The sequence below is a fragment of the Peromyscus californicus genome, unplaced genomic scaffold (assembly GCF_007827085.1).
Source record: "Peromyscus californicus insignis strain IS unplaced genomic scaffold, ASM782708v3 Scaffold_8__1_contigs__length_139910024, whole genome shotgun sequence".
In the NCBI taxonomy this organism is placed as follows: Eukaryota; Metazoa; Chordata; class Mammalia; order Rodentia; family Cricetidae; genus Peromyscus; species Peromyscus californicus.
In genome coordinates, this window is record NW_026294606.1 from 128,253,688 (window position 1) to 128,261,578 (window position 7,891).

Sequence of the window (7,891 nt, forward strand, 5' to 3'; positions counted from 1 at the left end):
TGTGTGAGGGTATCAGCAGCCCTGGAACTAGAGTTACAGGCAGATGTGAGCTGCCATGTGGGTGCCGAGAATTGAACCCGGTCCTCTGGAAGAGCAGCCAGTGCTCTCAATCGCTGAGCCACCTCTCCAGCCCCTCTTTCTATTTTCTTTAGGTAATTGTCTTTTTTCCAGATTACTATAGCATGACTCGAGTGGGTGGGCCGGTTTTAGTGAAAGTCGGCATCCCACAAGAGAGAGTGGAAAATATCCCTGGGAGTGGTTGGCCCGCACTCTGGAGCATGGATCTTGCCCTTGAACACAGATCGGCCCCAGACACAGGTCTCTCCCGGTGGCTCCTGCTCCAGCTTGGGCCTCCTCAGCAACCAGACCCAAGCTGACCGCCTTCCAGCGGCAATTGCTCGGCAGAGGCCGGAAAGCGCTGGAGAGTCTCTCCTCTCAATCCTCGCTCCTTCTAGCAGGACACTCGGCCGCCAACGCCTTGCTGCGAGCTTTTCTGGAAGGGAGGGAGGGAAGCTGCTCCAGGGCGTAGAGTAGCAGCAGTGCCGCTGCGAACCTGGCAGAGAGGAGCAAGGCAGGGCAGCAGTAGCTCGCAGTGCCGCGGCCCCGGGCGTCCCTCCGGCTGAACCCGAGCTGTGCAGCGCCGCGATCTACGTGCTGCCACGGGGGCGTCGCTGGCCGCGGGCTGGCACCTACTGATCTAGACTGGTGAGGTCAGGGAAAGACGACTGGGGAAACACCCCGCAAGGAGGTAGTGGTTCAGAGATCAGCGCGGTGCTCGACTAGAGGTCAGGGCTCCAGGCAGTGATGGAAAATGAGACCCCAAAAGTGTCAGCGTGGTCCCAGAGGGAGAGCGACACCCTGGGTAGGGAGTTCAGGGAAGCCCTTTCCGAAGAAGCTGTCCCTCCAATCAACCCTTGGGCGCAGGTGGCGGGAATCCGGCGTCCAGCGGAGGAGCCCCGGCCTTGGGGGCGGGCCCAGGGCCGCTCGAATCCAGCTGGCAGGTGCGGGGGGCGGTGCCCAGCCCTGCCCCCGGGGGACGTTCTTGGAGGCCAGAGGCGGGTCAAAGAAGAGTGCTGGCGACGCCTTAGAACCTCGGGCGGCGGCTGCAGCTACAGGTACTGCGCAGGTCACCACGTCCTACCTATCTGGGCATCTCAATCCCGGCCCGGAGAACTGAAATTTTCCGAGTGCGCCTAACTCGGAACATCCAGGCCCCCGCGCCCGAGAGCAGAGTCCTAGGGTCACCTGAATCTTAGGGCTACGTGCTCCGGGAGCCGCAGAGCCAGGGCACCGAGGGCTGCCGGGGAGGCAGTGAGGTCCTGGAAACCTCTGGAGCGGAGGACTTGAAGACCTCGGAGCCAGAGAGCCAGGTCCCGCAGGTACCAGTTGAGCAGGACACAGAAAGCCTGGACGGTCCCTAGCTGGGCCGCCTGGCACTCGGATAACGGAGGTACTGGGGCAGTGTCCCTCTCTCGACTCGGAAACCTCCCGGTGTGTTTTCCACCGAGGCCCGCGGCATCTCACCTGGCGCCTGCGGAACTGCTGATGGAGACGCCCATCCAGCGCGAAATCCGCCGCAGCTGCGAGCGCGAGGAGAGCCTGCGCCGGAGCCGGGGTCTGAGTCCCGGCCGTGCCGGCGAGGAACTCATCGAGTTGCGCGTGAGGCCGGTGCTCAGCCGGCCCGGCCCGGGCCCCCAACTGCCGCGCGCCCTGGAGCGCGCTCGGGCGGGCGCGAAGATGCAACGGGACATCGACCGCGAGGCTCACAGGCAGGCGGCGCTGGCGAGCCCCGAGGCTCCGCCGCCCGGCGCCCGGCGGCGGCCACAGCCGCTGGACGAACTCAAGCGCTTCTTTGAGGCTGCAGCGGAGGACGGCGGGGGCTTGCAGCGGCGGCCGGAGGCGGGAGGCCGGCTACACCCCGCCGTTCAGGACGGCTGCCCGGTGCTGGGGCAGTCGCCGCCGCTTGTTTCCCTGTCACTGCTGGAGCAGGAGGTGCGCCAGGTGCGCGAGCGCGAGCGGGAGCTGCAGTTGCAGCGGCGCAGCATCTACGGGGCCGCTGAGGTCGAGGAGCCAGCGCCGAGCCTCACCCGTAAGCCGGTCACCCCGGGTCCTAGAGCTCCGCTGTCTCCACCTCCAGTGGCCCTACATCTGTAGGCTTGCAGACTCCCGGGACCCTTAACTATCCTTCTGGGGTCACCTTCTGTCCTCCACTCCCACACCTGGAGTGAGGATCACCAGATCCACCACACATTGTCTTGGAACCTTGGCTGGCTTCCGGCATTCTCGGGTCCCCTATCGTTTTCAGGTTCCTGTCTATGCTGGGTTTGCCTCACTCCTGTTCTTGGGTCCCCACAACTGGGTGGAGGCCTCCACGGGGAGGGAGGGGTGCACACCTGTATGTGTTTAAGGGGTGCGGCCATCCTCCAGCTAGCGCCCGGGGAGGGGGGGGCAGCCGCGGCTGAGCGTCCCTTCCCCCACAGCGAGCAGGGGAGACGGAAAGTTGGCGGTGATCTGGCCCCCGCGGAGACGGGCCTCGGAGAACGGCCTGGAGAAGGTAGGAGCCTCTCTTTCCAAAGCTTGTCGCTCTCCCACCCGTCCCTGCAGCGCCTGGGCACTGAGAAGGGAAAGGTGCATCCTGGTCCCCCTGGAGCGCCACTCAAGCCCAAACTCGAAGTCTTAGACGTGACCCAGAGAGTGAAGAGGAGCTGGGGGCCTGGAGCACAAACTGTCTCATCCCCACACGCCTGGGTATAGCTCTTGCCCCTGACGGTGGCCTTTCTCTCCTCTTTTCCGTAGTAGGAGCGCAGACCCTGAGGGCTGCGAAGGCTGGGACACTCGTCCAGAAGTGACAAACCCTTTAAAGAACCAGGGTAGAGTTACCCTCCGGATCAGCAGAAGGCCTGGAGAGGGAGGAGCCAGCTCTCTTCAATGGCAACTTGAAATCCTGCCCATCCTTGATACTGACTATGGAATTAACCACCTTTCTCCATTAAAATTGTTTAGTCTTCACTGGAAAACTAACAACCACCCGCAAAACCTGTGAGTGAAACACAAAATAAAGCCCCCCCCCCCCCACTTCCTGGGCTTTATTGCAAGCTCTTTTCTACCGGAACCTCTTTAGTCTGGGTGGAGCGGGAGCTGGGCGGGTGAAGGACTCCCAGGAAAGCCACCAGAGGATCGCATCGGAATGTTGGAATTCGAAATGCGCTCTAGTCTCTGTTCCCGGCTGCCTGCTAACCCGGGACTGGAGGCCGGGGCCCTACTGCCCCCTGGTGGTGAGAGTGCAAAATGTTGCGCACCGGCCCATAGACTCCACTTTGGGTCTCCAGATCTCAGCTTTTATTGGCGCCAAAGGCGTCCTGTGCTCAGGGCGCTGCTAGGAAGAGGTGCTGTGCAATTGTCCCTGCTCTAGGGAAATAAACAATAGTGAAAAATACCAGTGGTGGGCTGGGAAGACGATTCAGGGTAGAGAGTGCTTGCTTTGTAAATAACCTGAGTTCAGTTCCCAGCATCCATATGAGAGGTCCATAACTACTTGTAACTCCAGCTCCAGGGGATCAGTCATCCTCTTCTGGCCTCCGGGAGCACCTGAACATACATGGCATACATTCGCACAAAACGCATACATACTCACATGAATTAAAATAAAGATACATTTCTTTCTTTCTTTTCCTCTTTTTTTTTTTTCTTTTTGAGACAGGGTTTCTCTTTGTAGCCTGGGCTATCCTGGAACTCACTCTGTAGACCAGGCTGGTCTCAAACCCACAGAGATCCACCTGCCTCTGCCTCCGAGTGCTAGGATTAAAGGTATGTGCCACCACCACCTGGCTGTAAAGATAATTTTTTTTTTAAATAAAGAAAAGTAGTAATGGTGGCGATGAGGGGCCCAGCGCCTGGTGGGTATTCCGTCCACCCTGTCTTGCTTCTTCTAAAGCCATGGTTTCATATGGCCCATATTGGCTTCAAATTCTCTCTGTGGTCAAGGATGACCTTGAAAGTTCTTAAAAGATTTTTTTTTTATTTATGTTGTGTGTATAAGTGTTCTGATAGCCTGTGTGTGTGTGCCACTTATGTGTAGTGCCTGCAAAAGCAGGAAGAGGACACCAGATCCCCTGAAACCAAAGTTATCGATGGTTGTGAGGGACTGTGTGAGTGCTGGGGACTGAACCCTGGTCCTCCAAAAATACTCTTAATTTCTGAGCCCTCTCTCCAGCCACAAGATTTATTTTATTTTTAATTGTGTGTGTGTGTGTGTGTGTGTGTGTGTGTGTGTGTGTGTGTTTGTAGGGGTATGTGTGTGAGAGTGCAGATGTACAGATGCCCCTGGAGTCTAGAGAGGGTGTTGGATCCCCTAGAGCTGGAGTTACAGACAGTTATGAACTACCAGAGGCGGGTGGTGGGAACTGAACCTGGGTCCTCTGCAAGGATAGCAAGGTCCTCTTAACCACAGAGCCATCTTTCCAGCCTTGGAACTGTTCCTAAAAGAGAAAGCTCAGGACTGGAGAGTTGGCTCTAAAGTTAAGAGTTTTTGCTACTCTGCCAGGCAGTGGTGGCACACGCCTTTAATCCTAGCACTTGGTCTACAGAGTGAGTTCCAGGACAGCTAGGGCTACACAGCAAACTCCTGTCTTGAAAAACCAAAAAAAAAAAAAAAAAAAAAAAAAAAGAATCAACCAACCAAAAAAATGTTTGCTGCTCATGCAGAGGATCCAGGTTTATTTCCCAGCACCCAATTTTGAGTGGTACACAATCACCTGTAACTCTAGCTCCAGAAAATCAGATCCCGTCTTTTGGACTCCTCTGGTACCCTGGAATACACAAGCACACTTTCATGCCTGAGCGCGTGCACACGCACGCACGCACGCAGGCACGCACATGCACACACACACACACACATTTTTTTTTTTTAAGACAGGCTTTCTCCTCTATATAGTCCTGGCTGTCCTAGAACTATGTAGACCAGGCTGGCCTTGAACTCACAGAGATCTTCCTGCCTCTGCCTCCTGAGTGCTGGTATTAAAGGTGTGTGCCACCATGCCTGGCCACATATATAATTTTTTAAAATAAAAAAATCCTTGCTGGGCTGTGGTAGCACATACCTTTAATCCCAGGACTCAGGAGGCAGAGCCAGGAGGATCTCTGTGAGTTTGAGGCCAGCCTGGTCCACAGAGCGAGATCCAGGATAGGCACCAAAACTACACAGAGAAACCCTGTCTCGAAAAAACAACAACAAAAATTCTTTAATTAAAAAACAAAACTTGAGCATTTGCCCGGCCCTGGGTTTGAGCTAAAACAAAACTACTGATTTTTACTATTTAGGAACCTCTTCCCCCTTTAAAAATCTTTTGAGATAGGGACTCACTATATAACCCTGGCTGGCTATGTGGATCAGGATGGCTTTGAACCTGTGATCTTCCTGTTTCTGCTTCCTAAGTGTTGGGATTCAAGGCCTGTGTCATCCTACCAGGTAAAAAAAAAAATTATTCAAGTGGGGCTGGTATGCAGAACTTAGGAATTGGAGATAGGCAGATCTGAGTTCAAGGTCAGCCTGGTCTACATAGTGATCTCCTGTTGCAGGAGAGGGGAAATGCAAGTGGGAGTGACCAGTGGCTGGCACACTGCAAACTGTGCTCAACTTCTGGTAAACACTCTAAACGGTCTGAGAAAACGGTATCTGTGTAATTCACATACTGTCAGCGTAGTTCAGCAGCTTCTCAGAAGTGGCTAGGACTGGAAAAAGTGGGACCTCAGAACACTGTACAACTGTTGTAGAGCTCATTCGGTGCTTGCCTGGCAACACATAAACCTCAGTGCAAACCTGTAATTGCAGAGGTTGGAGCAGACAGATCAGAAGTTCAAGGCCATCCTCAGCTACATAGAGAGCTTGAGGCCAGTCTGGCTATATGATACCCTGTCTCAAAAAATATATAAATAATAAATTGGGCTGGGTGGTGGTGGCGAACGCCTTTAATCCCAGCACTCGGGAGGCAGAGCCAGGCGGATCTCTGTGAGTTCGAGGCCAGCCTGGGCTACCAAGTGAGTTCCAGGAAAGGCGCAAATCTACACAGAGAAACCCTGTCTCGAAAAACCAAATAAATAAATAAATAAATAAATAAATAAATAAATAAATAAATAAATAAATAAATAAATAAATAAATAAATAAAAAATAAATAAATTGAGGGGCTGAGGAGGTGTCTCAGTGGGTAAAACATTCGTCATGCCCGCCTGATGATCTGAATTCAGATCCCCAGAAACCACATAAAAAGCCATGGTGCATGCAAAGTCCTGCAAGTCCTTACTAGGAAGTGAAAGGCAGAGACAAGAGAATCCCTGGAAACTTGAGGGCAGCTAGTCTGCACACACACAACACACAACAGCTTGTGTAAAACAAGGAGGAAGACCAGGGCTGACACCCAGAGTTCTCTTCCAGCCGCCACACATATGCATGGCCTGTCCACAATAACACACGCTGACACAAATAATTAAATACTAGCATTATGGTTTAAATTTCCGACTTGTCAGTTCTGGCCCCCGAGTCTCACTGTGCTAACCAGGCTGACCTCCAGCTTACAGCAAGTGACTAATGAAATGGCAACAAATAAATAAGCAAAAGGTCCGTATGATGTCAGCCCCAGAAGGACCCCTCCAGAGTCTACACCGCTGAATGCTTGACTGTGACCTTGGGACTGATGGGAAGACTGTGGAGAGCCACAAAGGTGGCAAATGGAATCACAAGCTGCTCTTTGGTGGGTGTGGTGTGTCTGTGTGAGTTCATGTGAGTGCACACATTTGTGTGGAGGCCAAAGGTCAACCTCGGATGTTGCTCAGAAGCTGCCCACCTTGTTTTTTAAATTAAAACTATGTGAGTGTTCTGCCTGCATGTATGTCTGTGTACTCGTGCATGTCTGGTGCCGTGGGAAGGGTGTTCAGTGCTGTGGAACTGGAGCTGTAGATGGTTGCCAATCACAATGCGAGTGCTGGGAACTGAATCTTGGTCTTCTGGAAGAGCAGCCAGTGTTCTTAACTGCTGGGCTCTCTCTCCAGTGCTCCCTCCCACACTATGTAGTCCTGACTGGCTTAGAACTCACAAAGATCTGCCTGACTCTGCCTCTCAAGCACTGAGATTAAAGGTATGTGCCCTCATACATGGCATATTTATTACTGTGTAAGTGTATGATGGGGGGATGACATGCTACTACATATGTGTGGTGGTCAGAGGACAACGTTTTGGGGTCAATTCTCTCCATCTTTAGGTGGGTTCCAGTATTCAAACTGAGCTTGTGTGACAAGTACATGACAAACAGCTCCGTTTTATTAAGCAAGGCTGGCCTCCAGCTTACAGCAACCCTCCAGCTCCCGGCTCCTGAGTGCTGGGATCACAGGTGTGCATGTACCACTGTGCTCAGCCAACTCCTCTGTAGTGCTGGGGGTCAAACCTAGAGCCTTGTGCATGCTAAGTTCAACCACACCCCCCAAACCCTGACATCAGTATTTATACTTATCTGTATGATAAGTATAAATTCGCTTGCAGTATGTCTGTGTACTACCTGTGTGCATGCAGAAGCCAAAAGAAGGGCATTGGATCCCCTACAACTGGAGTTACAAATGGTTGTGAGCCCCCAAGTGTGTGCTGGGAGGGACGATGTGAATAGGCACAGCAGCTACTCCAGTCAATACTAGGAGGAATCAGAACAGTCTTGGATATTCTGATCCGAGCTGTGGAGTAAAACATTATGCAGTCATTGGTGTTAGCAGAGGCCTCTCCGCAAGTTTGGGTTTGGTGTGTAACCTGGAGTCAGCTCACTCATCACATCTGTTTCAAACAGGTTTATATTAGTATGTACCAGGTGTTATCAGCTGACTTACTGACGCCTGAGGCATGGTGGCACA

At 53.1% G+C, this 7,891-nt stretch overlaps 1 protein-coding gene across 1 annotated transcript; it reads left to right on the plus strand.

Annotated features, from left to right (window-relative positions):
• Positions 1-791: 791 nt before the first annotated feature.
• Positions 792-3,575, plus strand: Misp3 (MISP family member 3). Its single transcript, XM_052728959.1, has 3 exons — positions 792-2,089; positions 2,481-2,554; positions 2,797-3,575. Exons 1-3 carry the CDS (start codon positions 1,546-1,548, stop codon positions 2,797-2,799), a joined length of 621 nt encoding a protein of 206 aa, XP_052584919.1. The 5' UTR covers positions 792-1,545; the 3' UTR covers positions 2,800-3,575.
• Positions 3,576-7,891: the final 4,316 nt, after the last annotated feature.

Excerpts from the sequence above, each read along its gene's own strand:
- Misp3 (XM_052728959.1), top strand. The coding sequence starts at position 1,546 with ATGGAGACGCCCATCCAGCGCGAAATCCGCCGCAGCTGCGAGCGCGAG. Across the intron at positions 2,090-2,480 it reads GCCAGCGCCGAGCCTCACCC|CGAGCAGGGGAGACGGAAAG; the intron begins GTAAGCCGGTCA and ends CTTCCCCCACAG.